Genomic DNA, 25,540 nt, shown 5'->3' with positions numbered 1-25,540 from the left:
TAGACAGGAAATTGTAGGTCAAAGGTTTGTGGCTGAATTGATGTTCCAATCCCTTCACTGGAAGTCTTGTCTGGTTACAGGAGATGGCCAGTTCAGGTTCCTTATCCCTCATTACTAGGAGTCTTAACTTATACAAGCTATTTCTATGAGCAATGTGTGACGGTAAAGATCAATAACCAAAGACTTGCTAACGCAGAGGAAGAGCTCGCATCACTAGAGGAAAGGGAAGTCTCAGAGACAAGCTTGTGAAAGAATGGCTGTCTCAAGGGCTCCGGTGCCTGACTCCGCCCGTCAGATCATCTGGCTGTTCCCACTTGTCTTCTGCCTTGGCTCAGGTAAATGTCTGTGGACACTGATATTGTCGCTGATCGAGTCCCTTCTTAGGGACAGCTTGCTCAAGATCTAAGTCATCTAGATCAGGCTGACTGCCTGGGTCTCTGTTCAGAGACCGAGGAAGTTTGAGGTGATTTATAGCAAACTGCTGCCCTCAGACTGTGGCGCCGCTAAGTTAGGGCAAACATTTCAGATGGGGCTGACTGGAAGGAAAGTGTTTCCTGGGGCATGGAAAATGAGGCTTTGTAAGTCAGGACTGTTTGTGACCAGCATGTTGTGGTACAAAAATAAGTTTGAGGGGAGTCTTCTACATTTTAGACTCTGTGATACTATGTATCTTCAGGGGGATTTATTATTTTTTCTGAACTTCACTCTTCATTCAAATACTGAAAACCCAGCACTGCAGTTGGGACCAGACTGACTGAGCCTGCTTCTTCTCCCTGCTGTCTGTTACGAGAGCAGGAAGGCTCACATCAGGTTTGAGAAGTCACAGGGTGTCCATCTGGGCTGAAGTGCCCTAGGAAAAGTGACCAAAGGTTGCTAACTCAGACCTAACTCTGAGGGAGTTCACTGGAAGAAAAAAAAAAAAAAGCTAGCATTTATTTTGCTCCAGAAATGGGCTACATATTAAACATGCATTATGTTTAGAAGTCTTATGGCATATATGTGGATTTATTCTATTAATAGCATCATGTTAACACAAGAAATTGAGATTATGATCATTTAAATAACTTGCCAAAATTTCATTAGCCAGCAAGAGGCTGAAAAGCAAACAACAACAACAAAAAAAAATCAGTTGCCTAAACCTGTCAGTAACTCAAGAAAAATCAAGACAGAACTAACTAGATTAATTGAAAACAGAAATAAGAGGAAAGGAAGGTTCATTAAGTCATTGGAGAACCGTTCTAAAATGCCTACGGAATGTAGTTTCGGGAGCTACATCAGGACCTAAGTCAGCGTCAGCAAAACTTTCTCTTCTTGAGGAATTAACATCTTGGCAGGGAAGATAAGCTCTAAACAAGTAAAATGTGCACTGGCTAGCAACAAATAATTCTGAAGAAATGAGCGAGAAAGAGAGAAAGAAAAAGAGGAAGGAAGTCATACAGCAGACAGGACGGTCAAAGATAGGAACAGAGGTCAGCTCCTCTGGATCTTTATGATATCAGTGCGATCGACAAGAGGCAATTCCTGAAAGTAGCTAGAAGCTGAGGCACAAGACTAAGGCTGAGAGTAGAGACTAAGTCAAGCTAAGGAGAACAGAGGAAGGAGGACAGAACCCTGGGAAATACAAACAAGACGCAGAAAAAGACAAGAAATATTTTCCTCCTGTCTGTGTTACCACTGCCTGACCTGGGACAGGCCAGCAACTTGAGTGTTTAACCTCACATTTATCGCTATAAGACAGGAAATTCCTGAGAGTCCTCTTATTAAAATCCGCCCCCCCCCCCCATCTCGTGGATTCTTCTTATAAGAAGGCTGTGAGATGTGAGGCTCAGTCCCCATCTGTGGGTGAGAAAACAAGGTGCAGAGCCCAAGTAACAGCCGCTGCCACACAGCTGTGGGGGAGAGTCTAAGTGATGGTTGACTGAACCCACAGGAGATAGAGGCAGGTGCTCAGAAACCCCTCAGTGGAGCGGAACTGTGGTTGCGGCCCGAGGTGGAAAGTGGAGGCTAGGCAGGGCACCAAAAACAAGGGAGCTGCTCTAGACTCGGTGAGGAAGAACTTTCTGGAATAGGTGCAAATGATACATGAAGTTAAATAGAGAGGGAAACGGAGCAGGGAAGAGTTTAGAGTGGGCGAGGGAGGAAAGACAAGGCCGCTGTGGCAAGTATGTAGGACAAAGATGTTCTCAGAGAAGACGGAGAGAATAGCTCACTCGCTACAGCTTTCAGATAGGTGAGACACATCCTGATTCCATTTGAGAAACTTAGCACAAAGACAAACCACGTTGGAAATCTAATCTTCCTTCTTTTGGGTGCACCTCTGAGTCTTTACTTATTCCTGCCTGTTTACAAACGTGTAGGGCGAGAGGAGGACATCCACTGAGTGTCTTCAGTGACTGTTTCTCTCTACCTTTGTCTTTTGAGATGGGGCTCTCAATGAACCCCAAGCTTGCTCTTTTGGCTAGGCTGACTGATCAGTAAGCCCCAGGGCTCCTCTTGCCTCCCAGGGCTAAGTTAACAGCACTGGCTTTACATTACCTTCCCTTGACTTTGGACTTGGGTCCTGTGGATCTGAACTCTGATGGTTCTGATTGCATAGCACGCACTTAGCCAATTTATGCCTCACCCCAACCCCCTTCATTCCCTTTAACTCATTTCCTTGGGTGCAAAACTAACCTACCATGTGACCTGACCGTTGTACTCTTCAATGAACAGCAGCTGTGACTACCAGCACAAGACATGCACAAAATTAGGCCTAGCAACATCCTGTCAAGGAGATGGAGGAGGTCAATCAGGCCCACTCCTCCCTCAGGACTTTTAAGTGGTTAATGGTTGGTTGGGTAGGGAGAGACATTTTCCTCAGTGGTGTGACCTCTCATAAGGTGTCCTGGCCTCCATACATAACCCCTTACTCCTATAAGCAATCCTAAGAAACTCATTGGCTCATCAGAAGGAAAAAGAAAAAAGAACAAAATAGAAGACAGATTACTTGAAAAGATTAACAGGAGTGGAAAGGGGTCAGACAGGGTACTGTGGGTAAATATGATCAAAATATATACATGTATGAGAATACAATGAAACTTGTTAACCACATATAATTAATAGATCCTATCAAAAACATTTTTTGGACCTAGTCTGACATCCAGGTGTGATGGTGCCTGCTTTTAATCCCAGTACCGGATCCTGAGGCAAACTGGGCTCTACAGCAAACCAAAGTGGAAAAACCCTGAAAGCAAAGTAGCGGTTATGGAGGAAATCAAGCACCATGGTGGATCTCAGCTACTTCTCTACTTAATTCTTTCCACGTAGGAATTTGCCAAACTTTCCTGTATATATCACTGAGAATTTTACTAGAACGGAGACTCTGAGAGGAAGCTGTAAACATCTGCATTTCTAACAAACTCCCAGGTGCTATCAGGGTTGCCTGCCCATGGACCGCGCCTTGAGAAGTGCGGTTCTGAAACGTAGTCACACTGAAACGGGTGCCAGAGGAAAATAGGAACTAATTCTTGGGGTGAATTTGAAGGATGCAGATACAGGTACTGTGGGGCCCAGGGAAGAGCAGTGATCGGATGGACAGGGAAAGGAAAAACATGTGGGCTAGCTCTCAAATCTCCCTCCCTCCCACCCTCTTCCCTTCCTTCTCTCCTCCTTCCACTTATTTTGCAGCTAAGGATCCAACCTGGGCCTCAAGCATGCTATCATCCTGCCCTTGAACTACACCGGCAGCCCTGGTTCTGAACTTTTTGAGACAAAAGTGTGTATGGTTCTACGGCTAGCAGATTGTTGTTGTCTAACGACGCCCCTCCCCCGAGTGCCGTTATCTTCGCTTTAAGAACCATCTGCTGTTCAAATGGTTATTTTACCTCATCAAAGGCAGAGTGCTGTTTCATATCTTGTTATTATGCTGAAATACACATGATTTTCCATTGCTCAGACTTTGTGTTCTGTCGTGTTTCTCTCCCCCCCTCCCTCACACCCTGTGATCTCTCCCCTTCCTGTCCTCACACCTCTCCACTCTGGGTCCCTCACTCCAGATCGAGCTCGGATTGTTTCCTTCACTCCCACTAAGGCCTTTGGCTTTTGTTTGGGTTTTTTTTTTTTTTTTTTGGTGTTTTGGTTGTTAAGTTTTAGGGGTTTTTTGTTTGTTTGTTTTTGTTTGTTTGTTTAGTTGATTGGTTGGTTTTTCAAGTAAGGGTTTCTCTGTGTAGCTTTGGTGCCTGTCCTGGACCTTATTCTGTAGGTCAGGCTGGCCTCAAACTCACAGAAATCCACCTGCCTCTGCCTCCTGAGTGCTGGGATTAAAGGCGTGCACCACCGTTGCCCAGCTGATTTTTTATTTTCCAGATGAAATTCACATAGCACATGTTCTGCGATCAAAATGCCCATCACTCAAAAAGAAAATTCCAGGCTGGGGACGTAGCTCAGAGGTAGAGTTTGCGCTTCAAGACCTTTGGATCAAACTAACAGAGAGAGGGAGAGAGAGAAAGCTGTTCTTCACCTCCCATCTTCCCATTTCTTCTTGTCCCAATCTCCTAGTCAACCCTAGCTTTCTGCACCCATTGAGCAACTAAATGAAGGCATATAATGGCTGACCTACTGTGTCCCATCTAACAGAATGTGAGGATCTGCTAAGATATTGTGTCCTAACATCCTTTGATACACTTTTTTTAGTTTTGATATAATAGAATTTACCTATTTTTTTTCTTTCAGTGTGTTTTTGGTATCATATCTAAGAATTCATTGTCAAATTCAAGATCATTAACATTGGCCCCTATGGTTGTTTCTAGCTCACATCTAGAGCTCTGTGTGCGCTAAGCAAGTACACTGCCACTGGCTGTATCCCCAGCCCAACTTTTCTGTTTTCTTCTACAAGTTTTATACATTTAACTCTTACAAATATTTGACATAGTTTGAGTTTTGCTTTGTTGAGACAGGGATTCACTAGTAGTCTTGGCTGACCTGGAACTCACTATGTAGACCAGATAGGACTAAAACTTATAAAGATCTTCCTGACTCTGTCTCCAAATGTTGAGGCTGATGGCATGTGCTGGCACACCCAGTTATAGTTTAAGTTGGTGTGAGAGACAGGAATTTAGCTCCATTCTTTTGTATTTATCCCAGCATCTTTTCTTTTTCTTTCTTTCTTTCTTTCTTTCTTTCTTTTTTTTCTTCTCCTTCTCCTTCTTCTTCTTCTTTTCCACAAAGATAGCAACTAATTCTTTTTCACATTCAGAAATACTTAACTGACTGAGTTGTATTGTTTTATAACTGAAAATGTTGGTTTGTTACAGGGACTTGAACAATTACTTAGTATCAACCTTTTTTTAGCTTTAAAACTAAAATAATAAAAATTTGATGCTAGGATCTGTCATAGGAGAAAGAACATGTGGCATTTGTCTTCCTAGGTCTTGATTATTTCATTCAAGAAGATTTTAGTTCCACCCATTTTCCCTACATTTTCATAATTCCATTTTTTATAAATGAATAAAAACTCTGTAGCGTGTATGTATGACATTCTAATTATTCGCTCATCTGTTAGTGGTCATCAAGGATGAATCTGTTTCCTAGCTGTGAACAGAGCATCAGTGAGCATAGTTGTGTAGGTGTGGAAACCTTTGCTATTTCTGGACCATACGCGAGTTCTATGTTTAGTGTTTTTGAGGAACCTCCACTCCACTGTATATTACTAATAGTGGACGAGGTTTCTCTCCACCCACATCTTCATTTGCAGTCATTTGTGTTTGTCATGTTGGCCATTCTGACCAACCTGAAATGGAATCTCAGACGAGTTTTGATTTTCATTGTCCTCGTGGGAGAGGATACTGAACACTTTTTAAAATATTTATTAGTATTCTACATTCCTCCTTTTGAAAATTCTCTGCCCATTTCCACGGCCTGTTTTTGATTAGGTTGTGTGGTTTGGGGTGTTTAGCTGTTTCAGTTCTTTGCATATTGTAGATATTAATCCTCCACTAGGATAGAGAGCTGGTAAAGATTTTCTTCCATTATGAAAGCTGCTTTGACATTTGATTAATAGACTCATTGTTCTATAGAAACTTTTATTTTCTCTGAAAGTTCCATACATCTATCCAGTGTGCACTGATCGCATCCATTCACCGCTTCCTCTCTCCCACTCTGCTTTGGCAATCCCGCCCCACTTTGCCTGTCTCTCGGCTTCATGTTATCCTTCTTCTTCTTTTATGTAGGCTGCCATTTAATGAGCCTCTGAGTCCAATTAGTGCTGCCCATATGCATATGAGCGTGTGGCTAACCACTGGGGCATGAACAACCGATTATCAGCCACGTTCCCAAAAGAAAGTGACTCTCTCTTCCTCAGCAGCCATCATCTGCCATCAGCCCCTCTGATATGTGTGAAATTTTGACTGGCTTCTCTTCTGCAGGTAACCACAGCTGCTGTGAGTCATTATAAACAACGTCCCTTTCACATCTAGATGGTATTTCACGGCTCTGCATTCTTTTCTCTTCCTCTTCTTTGAGGTCCCTGAGCCTTGGATGGTGAGAAGAAGTTGGTATAAATGACCCATTCACAATTGAGGACCCAGAGTTATTTATACCCAATACTTTGGCTAATCATGAGTCTATGAATTAATACCAGTCGCAAAAAAAAAAATAGAAGAAGAAGAAGCTACCCTGACCAAAGTAGAGAGCATCACAAATTTGTGGGTATACACACAAATGTTTAGAACTCAGTTTGACTGAATGAACATTTAGCAAAATTCTGCAAACAATAGTAGGTTCCCTCTTCCTTGTCCAGCGCCTATGAATTCCCCCCATTAAAGTCTTCTCACCATGCTAACATACCGGGTACAAAATCTCTCCTGTGCAACAGGCCTTATATCTGATCAGAAAATAGTTGGTTTCCCCCCAGAACCTTTCATGCTGCTATTGAACCAAAAGGCATACCTTGCCCACATGTCAATGTTGTAGCATGTGAGGTCCAGCGCTGAGAGAGAACATTGATATCTTTCTCCCTTAGCAGCTTACGTAAAACCTTCTGGAACTACATAAGTTGGCCAGCAGAAAGAGAGTATCCTGGTAAGTTAGAGGTTGGTTTCACCATATCCTGTATCCAAAATGAGCGGAATCTTCAGCAACAGGGTCTTACCATGTTGTTATGACAGGCAGCCAAGAGCAATTGCAAATGCCAGCATCTTTGGGGCTCCGCTAGGACCTCCCTGACCAAAAATTCATAGGGGGCGTCTGTGCCTGGAACCGAAATGTTTTGTGGGGTATTGTTGATGCTTCTGTAACCCACTGAGTTCAGTTAGTGCTGCCTGCTAGGATGTTGACCCATTTTGTTGGTTTGATCTTGTGCAAGTCACCGTAGCTTGCTGTGAGTTCAGGGGTGGCACTGTGATGTCATGTCTAGAAAACAGCATTTCTTGGCACCCGTCCACATTCTCTGCCTCTTATATTCTTTCCACATCATCCTCCCTGATGTTTCCTGAGCCTTGTGGTGTTGAAATGATGTCCTTTTTAGGGATGAGCGCTAACTAGTCATCTATTCCCACCCTTTGACTGTGAGTCACTGCATTAACTCTTGCCCATGACAGAATCAGCATCTATGGCCAAGGTTAATACTAATCTATGGACCCCTAGCTATGTTGTTCTTCCGGGTACTATTGTAGGTGGAATTTGTTTTCTTCATTTCCTTTCTAGATTGCTCTTCATTGCTAGTGTAGACAAATGCAAACACTAGTTTTTGTTGGGCTTTGTTTTTGTTTGCTGGTTGAGACAACTTCTCTCTTCACAGCCCTGGGTATCCTGGAACCCACTGTGAAGACCAGACTGGCCTTGAACTCACAGAGATTACCTGCCTTTGCCCCTCCCCAAGTGCTGAGATTAAAGGCATGAGCCACCATACCCAGCCAAACTAGTTTCTGTATGTGTGATCTTGTGACCTGCAATTTTGCTGAATTCACTTATTAGCTCTGGTTACTTTTGTGGATTCGTAAGGAATTTCTGCTTACATGGCCATAGCATCTATGAGCAGGAATCGTTTTACTTTTTGTTTTTCACAATTGATATGCTTTTTGTTTCTTTTTCTTACCTATTTTCTCTGGCTGGATCTGCTAGAACAACACTGAATAGAGGTGGTAGAAGTGGATATCATTTTCTCCCAGCCTTAACTGGAAGACATTCAGTCTTGTGTATTGTCTCAGCCGGGGGTTTCTGCTGCTGTAATGAAACGCCATGACCAAAACACGAGTTGGTGAGGAAAGGGTTTATTTGGCTTACATTTCCATATCATTATTTATCATTGAAGGAAGTCAGGGCAGAAACTCAAGCAAAGCAAGAAATGGAGGGGGGTGGGCAGGATCTGATGCAGAAGCACTATGGGGAGATGCTGTTTACTGGGTCGCTCCCCAATGGCTCCCCATTGCTCAGCCCGCTTATAGAACCAGCCCAAATGTGACACCACCTGTAATAGGTTGTGCCCTCTCTCATCTTTCACTAATTGAGAAAATGTCCTACAGGCCTGCCTACATCCCTCTCTTATGGAAGCATTTTCTTAACCGAGAGTCCCTCCTCTCAGATGACTTCAGCTTGTCTCACGTTGACATATATTAAGTAGAATGCTAGCTGCAGGTTTTCATAAATGACTTTCATCAGGTTATAAATGTCCCCTCTCTTCCCTGGGTTCTCAAAGAGTGTTGGGCTTTCTCAAATCCTTTTCCCTATCAAAGGAGATAATGTGTCTCTTTTTTTTCCCTTTGTTTTGTTATTATCCGTAGAGGGCATTGTTTTGCTGTTATTTTGTTCTGTCTTGTTTTTTGTTGTTTTGCTTTTGTTTTTTTTTAAGACGGAATTTCTCTGTGTAGCCTTGACTATCCTGGAACTCTCTTTGTAGACTATGGTGGCCAATGTACTGGGATTAGAGATCCCAAGTGCTGGGATGAAAGGCTTTAGCCGCCACTGCCCAATTTGCATCTTGTGAGATAAATTTCATTTAATCACAATGTATAACCTCATAGTGTTGTTCAGTTTGGTTTGTTACTATTTTGCTAAGGAATTTTCCATATTCACTACCTCAGTGATTCTGAGCCTGTAGGTCACAACCATTGGAAAATACCTATTTCCGATGCTCGTAGGAACCCATAATCATAAATTTATTTTTGTTGCTGTTTCATACCTGTAATTTTGCTACTGAGCAGAGTCTCAGTTCCTAAGACCCTCAGAAATATGTGCTTTCCAAAGGTCTCAACCCACAGATTGAGAATCGCTGGAGTGTTAGGATTTTTGTTTGTGTGCTTGTTTTCTTTCTCTTTGACTTTTTTGCTGTCTTCGGCCTTGTTAAATTATTGGCTTGAGATCTTCCTCCTTTCTTACTGGGAGTATTCAGCGCTAGCAACGCTCCTCTGTTCTGTGCTTTTGCTGTATGTCTATGTTTTGGCATGCTGTGCTTCCGTTTCACGCCTCTCAAACTACAGTCTAAATCCATTGGTTTCCTCTTTAGTCCATCGACTGGTTTACACTGTGGAGTCTAACTCCCACATTTTCTGTGCATTTTTTGTTTATCTTTCTGTCCTTGATTTCTGGTTTTATTCCATAGTAGTCAACGAAGAGTTTTTCTATTATTTGAGACATTTAGAATTTTTTGATACTTGTTTTGTACTTTCATATACAGTCTATCTTGGAGAATGATCCAAGAATACTTTCCTTCAGGACCTATCCAATCAATTCGTCTTACAATTTTGAGATCAAGCTACATGAAGTGTCTAAATGTCTTCCTTCTCCTATAAAGGTCTCAGCCTCATTCTTGCTTACCTTGTTGGAAGAAAACCTCCACTCAAAACTGATACCACACTTGTTCTTCTGAGCCACACTTTGGCTTCCTCCTCAGAAACAGCTCTGTGTTTTCAACATTCCTTTCCACCATATCTTTAAAGCCATTCTCCATGCCCTGTCCCTTTTCTGTAAATTTACCAATGGCTCTTGTTATCCCTATGGCCACCTTTCCCTCATCCCACCTCTACCTAAAAGGTCTACCCTATGTTTCTCTTCCTTTCTCTGTCAACTTGCTCAATAAATCAGTCCCCACTTCCTTTCACTCTGAATTCATTGCCTGGGAAGTAAAACAGCCCCCCCATATCTCCTTTGGCGATGAACAGTCCTAAGTGTTCTAGGTTAGAAAAACCAGAGTCTCTTGTGACTTTCCATTCTTTTTCAGAGTCATCTTAGGCCTACCTATGCCTTATGCTTCCCGAAACACTGTTTTCCATATACTTTTCTACTTCTCCAAAGTATGCTACATTTACTAATACCTTACAAAGTCAGTTCCCACTGGTCAGGTGACCCATTAAGACTTTCTACATTCTAATTTCAGTCTGCATAGCTTTCATTGAATACTCTGAAGCAACTTCTGGAGAAAAAAAGTTAAGTCAGACACTATTCATGTTCCCAGAAACATGTTATCCATTGGTCGGAACATGAAAAGTATGAGATCATGTTCCCTGGTTTGCTATCACCAGAGAATATCAGCACCCTCTCCATAGTCCAAGTGGTCCTCCAGTGGTTTATAGAGTACCAAAGGGATGCTTTCTATGTATCCTACCGGCCCCCATTGTGCCAAGTAGCCTGCCACAGCCAGAGCCATCATGAAGCATCTTTCCAACTTCTATCCTGACTCTACTCTTCCATATTTACAGCCAGCAGAGCACTTGGAGTCCCAGAATGTCAGTATCCACACCAAAGGTATTGGTCCAGAGTGATTAAAAGCATCTGTGTCCAACCTAGGAAAAAAAATTTCTGTGTTTCCTCTGGGACAAATCCCATCACCTAGTGGTCTTTTGAACATGTTCAGTACCTTCTGATCTTCATCTTCATGCACTACAAGGAGGTTGGATCTAGTGTTGTCATTATTTTGTCTTAGACCTGCAGGGAACTACTCTTACTGTTCCTTCTGTCCATGCACCTCTCTGTCTCCAACGCAGCTCCCTTCTCCTCCCCCTGTACCGCTGAAAAGTTCCACAAATAGAAGGAGAGGTGAAGAGGTATTTCAGCAGCCTTTCAAAGACAAGTCACAACATCCCATGTAGAAATAAGGGGAGGGCATTTCAGACAGAGGCGACCACAGTGCAAAGCCAGCAGAATGGCCTAGGGAATTTGCACATCACTGAGCAATGGGAAAGCCCCTGCTGTCATTCAAAACCTTCCTACAACATCATATTTTGTGCCTTGTTCCTTCCTAGCTGTCCCTGGTCCATCATTCACTATCTGTGCTTCTATAGAGCACATATATACCTCCATCAACTCATTATTTATTGACTGGAAATGGTGCTAAGCAATAAGAAGAGTACATAGGAAACAAGCGTAATGCCTGCTCTCGTTTAGCAAGAAAAGGAGCAAATAATACCATAATTAAAATAAAGAAAACGAGTACTCAATATAGATGGTCCCAAGTCAGTGCCTATCGTCCACATCATAGCTACTCATTCACCTGCCAGTCTTCTCTGTCAGAGAGTGAACCAGCAAATCAGGACTATCTTGTTCATCCATACAACATATGTATTCCCCAGATCCAGACCAGAAGCAAACATATGAAAGGGAATTAATAATATTGTCTGGATGCCATGATTTCTAAATTTTTATCCACTAAATTAGCACAAAACTAAATAAATAGTAGAATATATTTATTCTTTTTGAATAAACTAATAATTCAGGCATAGTAACACATGCCTGTAATCCTAGACCTCAGGAGTCTAAGGCAGAGGATTGCCCATTTGAGGCTAGCCTGGGCTACACATAAGACCTGTCTCAAAACCACAACCACAAAGAAAAAATTTGATCTATAAAATCAAGGGCACTTAAAGGACTCTGCCAGGCAGGGGAAGGAGGAGTTCCTGATGAGTCCTGTGATTACTGACAGTGCAGATTTGTCTTGCTTGGTTTTAATTTTAAACAAGCAGAATGCTGCTTGAGGGAGCCTTTTGGACCCAGGACTTTGCGTGTTATTTTTTTACTCGTGTGGTTCTGAGAGGAAAGAGAGGTCAAGATGACAAATAGCCGTGTGTCAAGAGGCTGATGGGAAGCATGCAGTGCAGAAGGGGATGTGTGATGGCAACACGGATGTGCCTGGAAATCCTGTGACCGCTCAGAAAAGAAAGCAGAAGTGCAAGGTCATGAAAGAGCTGAGTAAAGGTTGGGATCCTCTGGGCCACCCTAAAAATACACACATATGCAACTCTTCCCTGGAAAGTAGGAGACACCCCCGCCCCCGCCAAGAAAATTGATGTGCCAATCATGTTTGTTTGTTGACTGATACCACACACTTCCACAGATCACATCGTTTGTCAAACACTGCGCAGAGTGCTAAGTGCTCAGGGTTGGAGTAAGAGCACAATCACCGTTAGACCAGCAAGCAGAACTCTAGAAAACAAAGCAATGGTGCTAGGAATTTGGCATTGACTCTAAAGAAGCATCCATCCTTTCTAAGAGCTGTAACCATGGGGATGGAGTGATGACTCAGCAGTTAGGAGCCTGGGCTGCTCTCTTAGAGAACTCTGATTTGCTTCTCAGTACCAACAAGGCAGCTCACAACTGTCTGTAACTCCAGTTCCATGGACCCAACTCCCTCTCCTGGCTCTGCTATTTTTAAGACGTACAACCAAGGAACATTGGTTAACCTCTCTCTATCTCAGTCTCTTTACCCATAAACAGACATCTTTTTTATCTGCCTCAAAGACAGTTATCAACATCAATTGATGATGCAGGCAAAGAACAGCACATGCAGTAAATCCCTATTATTGGCTTTCTGGATTGCAAAGGCACACGACATAGACATACTTTAGGTAAATCGTAAATGGCTGGCCGCGCCAATGCTGCCATTAGCAAAGACTTGCAATTGTTGGAGTTTGTGTCAAGGGGTTAATAAAGTTTCTTATCCCTCTCACAGACTGGTGCCAAAATATTTTAAAGGCTTAAAGGGCTGGAGAGATGGCTCAGAGGTTAAGAGCACTGACTGCTCTTCCGGAGGTCCTACGTTCAATTCCCAGCAACCACATGGCTGCTTACAACCATCTGTAATGAGATCTGGTGCCCTCTTCTGGCCTGCAGGCATGGAGGCTGAATACTGCATACATAATAAATAAATAAATCTTAAAAAACAAAACAAAAGGCTTAAGGTCACTAAAGATTGACCAGCCAGGGTGGAAGTAGACCATGGGTCAGAATCATCTAACTAGACCAGTTGCCTATTGAACAAGACCGCCTGATATTTTGCTGGAGGTAGAGCTATTAGGAGTGTCCACCACAACACTTGTAACGCTTTTTATCCCCATCACACCTCTGGCTTTCCTTCAAAGAGCTTAAACAGACTGGCAGAATGAAAAGAAAGGATGCAGAAATGGAAGGGGCTGTCAGGGCAGTTTTCTAGCATTCTCCTTCTGTGTTTATAGGGAATGAAGTTCCACAAAGCAGCACAAACCCAAAGGTGGTGAATGGTGTCCGAGGGGGGTCTGCAACTCTTCCTCTGGAGCTTCCTGCAGGAAAGAATGCCAGTGTCATCGTCTGGCAGCACCGAGGAAGAGAGTCACACGACACTGCAATCCTTATCGTCCAGTTAAACAAGTCTTCAAGTCCACAAATCACGAGAATGGATCAGGACAAGGGAAAGCGACTGAACATCACCCAGTCCTTTTCCTTACAGATCAGCAACCTCACAATGGCGGACGAAGGATCGTATACTGCACAGATAAGCACAAACTCCAGACAGTACTTGTTCAAGTATGTTCTGAGGGTCTTCGGTGAGTCCAAATACGGCATCTGATCACATATAAACTGAAAACAAATCCAAATCATGTATGTCAACCCTGTGTGCCAACAAGAGTGTACTGTATGTAGCCTAGGGATAAAGAAGGTGGCATTTGACGTCACCGCGAGGTCCAGAAGTAAAGCAGTTAGAAAACGCTGCACCACTAAGTAGCAGCAGAGCTGGGCTAGGGGCTCATATCATGTGGCTCTCTACACCAGGCACTTTATTTCCCTTTCAATCAGAAAGGTAGAGTTCATGGAAGCAAAATACTGCCCTTGCTCCTTACAAAGGCTCTGTGAGCTGTGCAGAATCCTATGCCCAAAGCCTGGGCCTAGTCACAGAAGGCAAGTGGTGGCACTTCCCTCATGACTGACCTGTCTCTCGCTATACAAAGGCCGAGCTGACCCAGCAGAGTTATCTACTCAGGAAGTGCTCTGCACAGGTGAGCCAATTAATAAAAAAACTAATAGAAAAATTCATCGAAAACTTTTTCTGTCAAGGTTATTTCATTTTTCGTTTCTAACGGTATTTTCTCAAAATGGCTCATATTAATCACTAATCAAAAAAAAAAAAAAGCCTGCCTTTCTAACTGGAGTGATGATGTACATCTAATCTCTAAACCCAACATGTGGGAATTTGAGGCAGGAGGATCAGGAGTTTGAGGTCAGCCTATATACAGCATAGCCAGACTGTCTCAAATAAATAAACCTACCTCCCTAATATTAAAGAACGAAAGTATTTTCAACATAAAATTATGGAAATAATGAGATACTTTATTAATCTAAACCATGAAAATAGACTACTAGAGATGTCCAGAAATGCCCTGGATGGCTTTAGCAGCAGTGTTTTACAGGAGACCCAAGCACAAGATTGGCTACCTAGGGGCAGTGTTCTTTTCTATTACCGTGAAGAGACACCATGACCACAGCAACTCTTATAAAGGAAAACATTTAATCAGGGTGGCTCCCTTACAGTTCCAAAATTTAGCCCATTATCATCATGGTAGGAAGCATGGCAGCATGCAGGTGGACATGCTAGAGAAGAAGCTGAGAGTTCTTACACCTTGTCCCACAGGCAAGTTATCTGAGACTGGGCATATCCTGAGCATAAGAGACCTCAAAGTTCACTCCTACAGTGACACACTTCCTCCAACAAGGTCACACCCACTCCAACAAGGTCGCGCTTCCTAATAGTGCCACTCCCAATGAGCTTTGGGGGGGCAGTTACATTCGAACCACCACAGGCAGTGAGCTGGCTCAGCAGGTGAAGGTGCTTGCTGCCAAGCCCGATGCCCTGAGTCTGATTTCTAGGGCTCGGGTGGAAGGAGAGAACAGACTCCTGTAAGTTGTCCTCTGATCTCTTTATGCATACCATGGACTCGTGTACACACACGAGAGAGAGAGAGAGAGAGAGAGAGAGAGAGAGAGAGAAGTAAATACTAACTTAACTAAATATTAGTTCATCATGAGGTGCACACCTTTAATCCCAGCATTCTAAGGGCAGGAGCAGGTGGATCTTTGTGAGTTTGAGGTCAGATTAGTCTATATAGTGAGTTCCAGGACAGCCAGGGCTATGTACAGAGAACTTGTCTCAAAAAAAAAAAAGCTAAATAAGTAAACATTAAATGTTATTACATTTTTAAAAATAAATATGTGAATTGATTCCACACTAGGCAACTCTAAAGACCACCAAGATTCTTGCTCTCTCCATTAAAATAAATTATCTCCATAAATTGTTTACACTTTAACCTCCAAATCCCCTGACTATTTGATGAGTCCGCCTTGTTGCGTTAGCCAAAGTCCCGTCACTGGAAAGAACATGACACGGAACAAGTAAACATGCCTGAGAAAAAACGATGTCTGGAAATTTTCTGAACAGAGAATTCCTCGGCAAGGGGCCAGGTAGCCTCAGGGCAATGGATTTGTTTGCTGAAGTAGCCCAAATAAAATTTCACAAGGCACATGGCCTAAATAACAAGAATCTACTCTTGTGAAGGTTCAGGTATGGCCAGATGCCATCTGTTCTTTGTGTTGCTGCTTCTGGTTATTATAGATCCCTTGGTATTCCTTGGCCATGGCTACAGCATTCTGGCTTTGGCCTTCTCCACCTCTTTATGCCCATCTTCTGTTTGTCTCAAATGTCCTTTTGCTTATCTCTTAGACAGATACTTGTCTTTGGAAAGTCGGGGATGACCTCCTCAACTAGTCTATATAAAAGTTACACAGACCTTTTTTTCAAGCAAGATAGCACAAGTCTGGAATTAAGACGTGGGTGTCTCTTTGGGGCCGTCCTCATTCCAGCCATCAGAGTCAGGACCACCTGACTGACTTATGCTCGTCGGGACACTACTAGATTTATGGAGAGAACTGAGATGCACGCAACAGGGAAGCCTGAAAATAGATGCTGTCTGCCAGGCTCTATCATCACATGTGCTGGGACACCATTCTTTTGACACTACCGAGGATGCCATGACTTCTACAGCAGCCAGGCTCCTTACACTTATTGATAACCCATATTCAGGGCTGCTTAGGGCACATTCCCTTCAAAGACTCATATACCTAAAGATATGTGATCTGTACCCCAACCTTTTCCTCGTCAGTGCAAAGGAATTTCCAAAGATAAAGTGCAGATTTTGTTTCTCAAGCACTGACCAAGCACTCTGTATGTGCTAAGATAGAGAAAGTAAAAACTTGATCTTTTAGATCGTTCCCAATTAACCGGGAGTAACTGACTAGAGTTTAGTATTGGATGTGAAGACGCATTTAGTTTATTCATTGAATAATAACATTTATTGCCAGGGATAATGTACAAGACAGTCTGCTATGCAACTAGAAAACATCGATAAGCAAAACAAAGGTCATTGCGCTCATGAAGCTTATAGTATGCTGTGAGTGCTAAGGAAAAAAAGCATAGGACATGGGGGTACCAGGAAACAGGGTAGGAGACATGGTGCTAGGGACCAAAACTAGACCCTTGAGCAAGCTAGGTAAATGCTCTATCACTGAATGTACACCAAGCCCAAGGTATCATTTTAGAGAAAGCAATCAGAATGGGTCTCACTGAAAACACAACATGACTCTGAGTCAATATCTATTGGTGTTAAGGGAGTAGGCATGCAGATATCTGGAGGAAAAGCCAGCCAGAACAGATAGCAAAGTTCTTCTGTGCTCAAAGAGCATCCCTTCAGAAGGTTGAACATCAGTTCTCAGAACCCACATAGACATCTGGGAATGGTGGCGAACATATGTAGTCCCAGCTCTAGGGAGAAAGAGACAGGAAAACCCCTGGAGCGTGTTGACCAGCTATGCTTGACCAACTGGTAAGCTCCAGGTTCAATGAGAGATCCTGTCCCAAAATATAAGGCAGAGGATGATAGAGAAAGACAACCTCTGACCTCCACATGCATGTAAGCATGTACCCATACACACATGCACACATACTACCATATGTGTGGTAATAAGAACGGGGCTGTGTCCCCAGCACCCCGGCCGCCTGCATGGCTAGCTTATGCCCCGAAATAACAACACACAAACTGTATTCATTTAAACACTGCTTGGCCCATTCTCTTCTAGGCTAATTCTCACATATTAATTTAGCCCATTTCTAATCATCTGTGTGTAGCACCCCAAGGTGCGCTTACCGGGAAGATTCTAGCCTACGTCCATCCTGGGTCGGAGCTTCATCACGTGTGTCTGCCCAGGAGAGGAGAGGATGGCGTCTCTGAGCTCACTTCCTCTTCCTCCCAGCATTCTGTTCTGTTTACTCCACCCACCTATGCTCTAAGCTATGAGCCCAAGCAGTTTGTTTATTACTTAGCCAATGAAATCAACAGATTGATACATGACACTCCCACATCACATATGCACACACATACACACACCAAAAGAAAAGGCATGAAGGTGGGGAATGTTTTTCACAGGTTGATGAGCAAAGTCATGTGTTGCAGACTTTTGCAGGGGCACCAACCAGCTCCTAAATTATGTCATGGAGACTTATTAATTATGAATGGTCAGCCTTATCTTATTCTTGTCCCACTAGCTCTTATAACTTAACCTGTTTCTCTTCATCTATGTTTTGGGCCTTTTACATTTCTCTCCGTCCCTCCCTACCCTCCTCTCTCCAGACAGGGTTTCTCTGTGTGTAGCTTTGGCTATCCTGGAACTTGCTCTGTAGACCAGCCCCTGCCTCCCAAGTGCTGGGATTAAAGGCATGCACCACCACCAACCAGTTCTTTCTTTCCTTCTGTATGTCTTACTTTCAGTGTTTCTCATTGACTGGCTGGTGGCTGCCTAGTTTCTGGCCCTAGGCATGTCCTCTCTTTCTCCCACATTCTCTCTCTCTCTCTCTCTCTCTCTCTCTCTCTTTCTCTCTCATCTATACTTGTCCTCTTACTTATTCTCTCTCCTTGTTAGCCCTGCCTATCCCTCTCCTGCTTAGCTACCGGCTGTTCAGCTTTTTATTAGACCAATCATAAGCCTTAGGCAGGCAAGGTGAAACAAGTGCAGCACATCTTTACATAATCAAACAAATGCAGCACAAATAAATGTAACACATCTTAATAGCATTAACAAAGGCAGCAGAAACAAATGTAGCACATCCTTGCCTAGTTAAAATAATATCCTACAATGGTCGCGTGTCCTTTTTCTTTTTCATGTGCATTGGTGTTTTGCCTGCATGTATGTCCAAGTGAGGGTGTAACTAGAGTTACAGGCAGTTGCGAGCTGCCATGTGGGTGCCAGGATTGAATCGGGATCCTCTGTAAGGGCAGTCAGCACTCTTAACCATTCTAACCCAAGCCATGTGTCCTCAACTAAGGTCTTTTTTCACAGAACGACTGAGTAACTTAGAAGTTATCAACCACACTCACCTGTTTGAGAACGGGAGCTGCGAGATCCACCTGACCTGTACTGTGGCGAACCCAAATCATACTGCCTCAATTGAGTGGCAGGCCTCAGGAAACATCTCTTTAGGGGACCCAAATATCACTGTCTCCTGGGACCCAAAGAATTCCCGTGACCAGAGTTACACCTGCCACGCTATGAACCCTGTCAGCAAGCTGTCTGTCTCTGTCTCTGCCCAGAGTCTTTGCACAGGTAACAGCTGCCTTGGGTCTTTGTGGAAGCTTCAAGCAGCTGTGTAGTGTTATAACATGGTTTTACAGCCTATGTGAATGCCTGGACACCGGCAGTGGAAGGAGCCACACTCCTGCTGGGAGAGGCTCTAAAACTCTATTCCTCTCATTAGTGTCCCCTTTCCCTTCCCAAGTCGTCTTCCAAGAGCAAGGCCTTAGGAGCCAGGATGACTTTCTCCCTCCCCCAGCCCAGCCCCCACTTGTCATGCCTCCACAGGAGTCCCCAGAAAGCCTGACAGGGGCCCAAACTAGGAATATAAATGACCCATACCAAACCCCTGTAGGCAGCCCAGAAGAGACTCAAGAGGGTCCTAAAACAAGCTCAAAGGAGCTCCCAGTTTATGTATCCTAAGAGGTTTTTTTTCTTCTTCTTCTTTTCAGGAGTTTTAACTAATGAAAATCTACACCAGTATAAAGAATGGCTTATTGGTCTTGTGCTTATGGTCGCCATATGCATAGTCGTATGCATATGTAAGAAGACAAGAAAAAGAAAAGGTAAGTGTTCCGTCTGCCTTCTTCTATCTCCTCTAAGACTTCAAGTGTTTAGAGTCTGGTTGCCAAGGGTCAAAGGAGGGTGGACACGACCTCTGCTATTTTAGTGAATTGGGATAGTTCCTGGGCTGTGGCCAGACATCTGTTAATATTTCAGGGGAGGTGTACTACCGAGAAAAACAGGACCCAGCCTTGGGATCCACTTGCTCACCCGCCCTTTTTTTGGGTCCTGTTGCCTGCATCCTCTGGAAAGACGCCTGTTGGGGAAGGAGAGAGAAAGCCTTCCTTCACTGAAGTCCTACATTTCAGTTTCTTGCTTTCATTTTTCAGGTTCTCTTTCTCTGGGTAGAAGACAACATCTAGGTGAGCATCCATGCTCTTAATGACAGAACTTAAAGCAGACAGGAAGAGATCAATGGAAGAGGAGAGGGAGGGGCTGGCCAGAGGGCTAAACAGGGAGAGAGGAGAGAAACCGGATCATCCCTGGTCCGCTGGAGCCTATGGTGTCTGACAGTCTGGTTTATCGCCATGGCACCTGTAGAGTTCCTCCCAAGCATATGAGGGACATCACAGTTTTCTACAGCAAGGTCAAGATCATTCACTTCCTTTTTGATGAAGAAAATAAGTCCCAGTGAAGGAGTCATCCATGGACCACCCACTGTCCCAGATGGTGTAGGACAGAAATAGGGCCTGAGCGTGAAACACTCCGAACCAGACTCCGTGACTGTCCTGTTGATGTTCAGCCAAGGTTTAGACCCCAGTGAACTGACGCCGTTGAAAACTATGGTGTGATAAAGAGATGTGAAGGCAGGCTCATTTTCTGAGTCTCATCCCATGGGTGATAGTTTCCAGATACCATTGTTGAAGTGAGGGCACCAAGTCGGGGGTCAGAACACTTGCATTCCAGTTCCTGTCCCACTGTTTCCTGGGTGACTTTGTACAGGTCTACCAAGTTCTTTTAAACCTGCAATTCTTCCTCTTTAAAACCGTCAAGTCTGTCACACTGCCTGTGAAAACAGTGTCTCCGAGGATCCCGTGGGTGGTGGTATTCAGTCCTTCATGTGTTCAGCATGGGGGAATTGCTGAGACTCTAAGTCATAAGAACACCATCAACTCACCCAAGAAATGAAGTAGAAATAGACCATATGAAAGTTCTTGTTTAGCCCAGAACTCCAAAGGTTTGGAGGTGGGGAGGGAGTCCCTAAGGAAGAGCAAGATAGAAAAACTGCTTTGGGGATGAAAAGTGCTCTGGGGGCCAACAGGACCCAAGGTCCTGTGGGAAGCAGCCCCGAAGTCATACCGCTGACAGCCGTATCTTTTTGTATTAACCATAGATTCCTCCGAGAACACAGATACTCCAGGCTCTCCAGGGAACACTGTGTATGCACAAGTCACTCACCCAGTGAAGGTAAGTCCTTTCCACTCTGTCCTCCACCGTTGTGTTATTATTATGGTCACTCATAAACCTGTCATCAGCATTTGTTATTGGGGAAGGCAACCACAGGGCTGACCATCCCAGTGTCGGCGATGATCACCCCCAAGGGAATGCTTACTGCTACTTGCTTCCCAGTGTTCTCAAACTGCTTACTGTTCCAGTAGGGCTTCCCTTCTGGGTAGGGACAACCTGCTTGGAAGTACAAATTAGATTTCCTCCCTTTCCCTTGCTGTGTGTAGCATGATACTCGACAAACACTTGAATAGAGCAGAAGAGATTTTACCCTAGGAAGAGCTGTCATCCAGGTACAGAGAAGCTAGGAGAGCCTGAAGTGGTCTCTCAAGAGAAGAGGGGAGTAAGCATCATAACTCCTCCACAATAAAGGAAACTAAAGCACAAGAACCCCCACATAATAGGATGACCTTGGTCAAGTGCCAGAAAGTCCTCTGTCCCCACTACCTATGAATAAAGCACAAAGTCTATTTTGTATTAATCATAAAAACTCAGAGTCAGATATAGGGGTTAATGCCAAAGATCAGAGAAGCAAAGCAGCCAACAACTAGAGAGTTCTTTTACCTCTACCAATGCTCAGATTAAAGGGGAGATCCTGTCCTCAGACTGCGCTGCTCCTCACACTGCTTCAGACTGACCGCCTCAGACTGCACTGCTCCTCAAACTGCTTCAGACTGACCGCCTCAGACTGCACTGCTCCTCAAACTGCTTCAGACTGACTGCCTCAGACTGTACTGCTCCTTGACTGCATGCTCCTCAGACAGCATCGAACTCCTGTCTCTCCTCCCGCATTATATTCCTCTCCCACCCAACCATATCACTCCTGTCTCCTCCTCACTAGTGCTGGGATTAAAGCATGGCATCCCAAGTGCTGGGATCACGTTTGTGTGAGCTCTGTTTCTCTTTTAGACGGATTCAATCTTGTGCAGCCCAGAGTAGCCCTGAACTAACAGAGATCCCTCTGCCTCTGCCTCCCATGTTCTGGGACTAAAGTGTGTGCCACCATTCCCTGGGCTCTAAAGGCTTACTTCTGCACTCTAATCTTCAGGCAAGCTTTATTTATTAAAGCACAAACAAAAAATCACTACATATGAATGAGACAGTTGTGAAGACATTTCTTTTTTTTCTTTTTTGTTTTTCGAGACAGGGTTTCCCTGTATAGCCCTATCTGTCCTGGGATCACTCTCTAGACTACACTGGCCTCAAACTCACGGAGATCCACCTGTCTCTATCTCCTGAGTGCTGGAATTAAAGGCCTGTACCGCCACCACCTGACTGGGGACACTTTTTTAAATATCTAGATATACTGGTCATATTTTCTGAAAAAGAAGTCAAAAGAGCTTGGTATTCTTGAAACAATGGAAGCAACAGCCCAGCTAGAAGTCTTGGATTCCCCAAGCAAACACTCTTGACTAAGATCATCACAGGCTTTGGGAAGTAGGCTCCTGAAAGGGAGGACAATAGGGGACATTCACATCACTTACTCAATTGCCATTCCCAGCTCCTGCTGGGAGCAAGCTCTCCAACAAACCCAAACACAAATGGCTAACCCAATAATCAGCTTCTTTTCAAGACAAAACCAAAAAAAAAAAAAAAAAAAAAGCATTATACCTTGGAGAGTTTCTGGGATCTTAATTATTCTCTAAATATTCCTTCATTAATTTAAAATATCAAAATATATCAATGGATCATCTAGGGCCTGGGATTTCTGCTGTTACTACTGCTTAGTGTATCTTTAGAGAGTCATTCTTAAAACTAGGAGTTCCTATACATCTGGTTCCCTACCATGACCACAACAAGGTGACTGGGCCATTAGAATTACAGGGCTAAATGGAGAAAGCAACGTGGGTGGCTCCAGGTATAGCTAATAAAGACTGAGACAAAGATATGATGCAATAACTGTCTGGCATGTAAGTTCTTACAGACAGAGGAGGAGTAAACATAGAATCATATGCAAAACAAGAATGTTTCCGTCCCTTCACAAGAGGTCACCTTTCTGCTGCTCTCTGGTTGGGGCCTTTGTATTGTTGGGATGTTGCTCTTATATTTAGTTTGCTTTTCTGCTTCTCTTATATTTTTGGTTGTGAGCCTAGACTTTAATGGCTGAGCCATTTCTCCAGCCACTTTTCTACTTCTCAAGAAATGTTACTAAAATCTCCCAGGTTTGAACTGGTAGTAGAGCTTAGTCCCTACCTCCTCTTGGCATACCTCTTCTTTCTCCTTGCACTGCCTTTCCCCCAAAATATGGGTATGCACAGACCTGTCTCTGTGAGAGCCTAATGCACATAACTCTTTTGTTTTTCTTGTTTACAGGAAAGAGAAATCCCAAAATCTATAAAAAATGATTCCATGACAATTTACTCCAAAGTTAATCATTCCAGAGAGGTAAAATCCATGACTGCTTTATCTTCTTTGATTTTGTATGAGTGAATATGTGTGTAATGTATGTTTGTGATTTGTGCTCATGTGTGTGAGAATGGGAACAGCTCCATCCAGTGCCCTTCCCTACCATTCTCTATCTTACTCCTAATAAACAGTGTCTCACTGAACCTGAAGCTAAACCTGTGGCCAGAAAGACCAAACAATCTTCCTACCTCTGGTCCCTAAAGTGCTGGCATTACAAGCATATGCACTGCTTTTTACATGGGGTCTGGGGATTTGAACTCAAACCCTCATGCTTGCTCAGCAACCTCTCTTATCCACTGAGCCATCTTGCCAGTCCCTATATTTATGTATTTTTTACTCCTCTCCCAAACCTTCAATTTTGCAAGTAAAATGAAAGGTCCATTTTACAAGATATCCAAATACCACAAGAAAAAGAAAAAAAGCCTTGGAACATTACCAAAATATAAAAAGTCATATTGGGGCTAGTGAGATGACTCAGTGGGTAAAAGGCAGTTTTTTACCAAGCCTGATGACCTGAGTTCAATCCCCAGGACCCACATTGTAGGAAAGAACCAACTCCCACAAGTTGTTCTCTAAAGCGGAAACAAACACAGACAGACACACACACACACACACACACAGAGAGAGAGAGAGAGAGAGAGAGAGAGAGAGAGAGAGAAGCATACACATACACGCACACACAGAGACATACACACAGACACACAGACAAACATACAAAAACACACAATAAATAAAGTGTTGAAATTTTTGGTTGTCTTGTATTAGGATCACCTATTACAATTAACCTACTTGTTCTTTAATGTAACCCTGCCTCATGCCATCAGTAGCCCTACCATTTGACCAGCAGGGCTCTCGTGTTCTCTCTGCAGTCATGGAAGGTAGGCTATGCATACCTATTAATCTACTTCTTTCTTTTCTCAAAAAACAAGCCCATTTCTCCCAGGATGAATACTCTTAAGGACATCAAGTAAGTTGGTGGAAGACTTTAAAGGAATTCAGGCAGAGTACATGTACTGACCCCCTGGAGGAGAAGAGAGAAGCATGGTTTCCTGCTGGCAATGGAATCCGGATATCCAGGGATATCACATCAGACTTGATCCTGCATACGTAGGTCAGAGGCTTGACGAGTAGCAAGATCTCCAGTATGGAACCCCAAAACTGCTTTTTAACCCACTCCAGGACAAGTCCTGCCTTGGATAATACACCCACATGATGCCTTCTCTTTGACAACTAAACAATCAGAGTTTTGACTGACAGATTATAATTCTACAGGTAATCATTTCTCTCCTTCTAAAAGGCAAGCAGGATGTGATTGGTTGGAGAGAGAACATGGTGTTTTGGTTAAGTATGTAGTGCCTGGCACTGGATAGGCCCGCATTCATGTCCTATGAATCATTTTTACTAGACAGGCCTCCTGGGATGTTTCCTGTGTTCTTGGTGCTTTAATCTCATAGCCAAAACATGAGAGGAGTAATGCATCGATCAGGCCCATTACTCAATCCAGGAATCTGAGCCATCCCTGATTACAGCCTCTCTATCACCAAGTCCTCACACTCTACCTCCAGAATACATTAGCACATCTATCTCTTTCCAATTTGTAGACCATCCTTCCGTATCTGAGACCGAATGCTCCAATAACCTCTAAACATTCCTTCTAATTTTGTTCTTGTCTCCCTGCAACCCATGGTCCAAAAGACAATGAGCACAGTGTCCCTAGTATAGACCAGCTCTTTCTCTTGTCTGCTCGTAACCCTACACACTGCTCATTGCACTCAGTGTGAAAGCCAGTCTCCATGACCCAGGTTGGTCTGACTCCTACCCAGACTCACTCTGCCAGCTGCCCTCTCCCCGTTCTTCTCTGTTTGGCCTTTGTGATCTTTCAAGTCCTCTAGGAGAGAAGACGTTCTCCATATTACCATCATTTACATCTGCCCGAAGGTTCTTCCTCTGCCTATTGGGCTCCCCCTGTTCTTTAGACTTCAGCTTAAACGCATCAGCTTCAGGAAGAGACCTTCCCAGAACTCTCTGCTCTCTACCTAAAGGAGGTTTCCTTATCATTCATTCTTTTAAACCTTCCATGTTGTTTATCACATGTCGTTGAGTATTTATTTTTATTTTTAGCATCTGTTTCCCTCATTAGAACATAAGTTGGTGGGACCAGAGACAATAATTATTTTATTGCTAGAACACTGTAAATATTAATTAATTAATTACATTGTAAGTGTTAATTAATACCTAGTACATTGTAAGTGTTCAAACAATATTTTTAGTAAATGAATACATTTGTAAT

The 25,540-nt window shown here is 43.5% G+C and overlaps 1 protein-coding gene across 1 annotated transcript; it reads left to right on the top strand.

The window, feature by feature from the left end:
* Positions 1-168: 168 nt before the first annotated feature.
* On the top strand, positions 169-25,273 carry Slamf6 (SLAM family member 6). Its single transcript, XM_041643558.1, has 8 exons — positions 169-335; positions 13,419-13,766; positions 18,604-18,867; positions 19,287-19,400; positions 19,728-19,760; positions 20,732-20,805; positions 23,158-23,229; positions 24,180-25,273. Exons 1-8 carry the CDS (start codon positions 254-256, stop codon positions 24,219-24,221), a joined length of 1,029 nt encoding a protein of 342 aa, XP_041499492.1. The 5' UTR covers positions 169-253; the 3' UTR covers positions 24,222-25,273.
* Positions 25,274-25,540: the final 267 nt, after the last annotated feature.

Source organism: Microtus oregoni, unplaced genomic scaffold (assembly GCF_018167655.1).
Source record: "Microtus oregoni isolate MIOR12 unplaced genomic scaffold, Mior012 000086F_ref0000336, whole genome shotgun sequence".
Classification (NCBI taxonomy): Eukaryota; Metazoa; Chordata; class Mammalia; order Rodentia; family Cricetidae; genus Microtus; species Microtus oregoni.
This window is presented reverse-complemented; position numbering and strand designations above follow the sequence as displayed.

Bases quoted from the DNA above. Each gene is read 5' to 3' on its own strand.
- Slamf6 (XM_041643558.1), top strand. From the start codon at position 254: ATGGCTGTCTCAAGGGCTCCGGTGCCTGACTCCGCCCGTCAGATCATC. The intron at 20,806-23,157 runs GTAAGTCCTTTC...TCTTGTTTACAG, and splicing joins AAGTCACTCACCCAGTGAAG to GAAAGAGAAATCCCAAAATC. The intron at 23,230-24,179 runs GTAAAATCCATG...TCAAAAAACAAG, and splicing joins AAGTTAATCATTCCAGAGAG to CCCATTTCTCCCAGGATGAA.